Source organism: Tasmannia lanceolata, unplaced genomic scaffold, assembly GCF_043159265.1.
Source record: "Tasmannia lanceolata isolate RefF3 unplaced genomic scaffold, GAP_Taslan_0.1 ptg000007l, whole genome shotgun sequence".
NCBI classification, from domain to species: Eukaryota; Viridiplantae; Streptophyta; class Magnoliopsida; order Canellales; family Winteraceae; genus Tasmannia; species Tasmannia lanceolata.
In genome coordinates, this window is record NW_027518684.1 from 25290820 (window position 1) to 25292481 (window position 1662).

The 1662-nt window shown below is 35.5% G+C and overlaps 1 protein-coding gene across 1 annotated transcript; it reads right to left on the reverse strand.

Moving 5' to 3' along the window:
- Positions 1 to 361: 361 nt before the first annotated feature.
- LOC143881178 (transcriptional regulator SUPERMAN-like) lies at positions 362 to 1304 on the reverse strand. The gene has a single exon (XM_077384164.1). The coding sequence runs from the start codon at positions 1297 to 1299 to the stop codon at positions 658 to 660; it is 642 nt and encodes a 213-aa protein (XP_077240279.1). The 5' UTR covers positions 1300 to 1304; the 3' UTR covers positions 362 to 657.
- Between the last annotated feature and the right edge of the window lie 358 nt (positions 1305 to 1662).

Below are 1662 nucleotides of genomic sequence, written 5' to 3' on the forward strand. Positions count from 1 at the left end.
TATTAGTGGAGATTGACCATCCTAATGTTTCTTCTTAGAGAAACCCAAAAATTAAACCGATATTCATTGCACGATGAGGTCACCTAGAGAATGTAATTTTAAAATCAAGCAAATGGGATTAGAGTTGCAGGATTTTCAATTTTATTCACTGGGAGGATGTGGCATCACATGATTTGTTAGTTTTATTGCTATTAATGACCTAATATTAACATTTTTCTTATAAGTAGAGTAACTATGAGTAAGCTAAAAATAACATACATTCTTACTATCTTCACATGTAGTAATGATAATTAACTAAAAAATCCTAATTAAGTGAGAACAAACAAAAGCAACTTTTTTTATACTCACTAGTCTTAAACCAAAATAATATCCACTCAATTTCATTAATATATTCTAAAATTAAATTAGTAAGCCCTAAAGGAATTTTGAAAATGCTGGAAAAGCATATGGATATATAATTTCCCTCGGATAACGTAATGTAACCTTAAGCAAATTTATCATCTCCTACATGTTGCAACTAAATCCATCTACTTATAGAATACAAATATTACACCATATGATGTACTAGAAATCAGTCATTCTCCACACACAAAGTAGTGGAAGAAGTTAGTAACCCTTTTGGAAGAACTAGACATGAAAAGATCTTAAGACTGTAATTTAAGTGTACCCAAGTCGAAGCTCCAAATCCAAATCGTCCTTCGAATCTCTACGCAGACCAATCTCCAAATCCAATCTAACAACTTCTTTTTTCCTGGACAGTTCTTGGTCATCTTCTTCTTCCCCCTCCTCAATAGAACCCTTCAATTCTGTAACCTCAAACAAAGTATTCATGGCTTTTTTCTCCCTCGAATAATCATATTCCCACCACAAAGGGTCAATAGAAGAAGTCATCACTTCACTAGAAGAAGAGGAACATGTTGATGTTGATGTAGTAAGGGAGGGAGAAATCAAAGGAAATGTGCAAGTGAATGGAGGCATCCTACTTGGAGAGGTATGGATAGGGTTAGGGTTAGGGTTAGGGTTAGAAGATTGGCCATCCCGAGGAGGTGATTGGTTCAACCTAGCTCTATCTCTTCTATGAACGTTCATGTGACCTCCAAGAGCTTGAGCAGACCTGAACTCTCTTTTGCAAAAGCTACATGTGTAAGATCTTGGAGGCCATAAAAACCCACCAACCAAACTAGTGGAAATAGAATCCCCTCCAAAATAGCGGTGGTTGTAGTGCCATGACTCTTTTACCTTGTTCTCTCTAAGGTTTTTCCCAACACCATATTTCATGTTCAATCCATCCCTCTCCATGGATGCTTTTGTTTTAGCCCTATCAGAAAAGTGCAGCTTAAATGGACCCAAGAACAAAAACTTACAAAAACTTAGGCACTGATATTGGCACTACAGTGTTTTGATAATTGCACAAACTCATTTTGTCTTCAATTATTTAAATAGCTGTTGTCTAAGGTTATTACAGTTCCCAAAAAGCTATCAGAAACCACTTGAAAAAGAAAAGACAAGCTGAGTTAGTGAAATCATCAAAACATGGTAGTACCAGTATTAGTAGACAAAACTTTAAAGGGGAATCTTATCACCACAACCATGTTTTGATATTTGCACTAATCCATCATGTATTTTATTATTTAAAGAGATGTCAAAGGCCATTCAGTTGCC

Excerpts from the sequence above, each read along its gene's own strand:
- LOC143881178 (XM_077384164.1), bottom strand. The coding sequence starts at position 1,299 with ATGGAGAGGGATGGATTGAACATGAAATATGGTGTTGGGAAAAACCTT.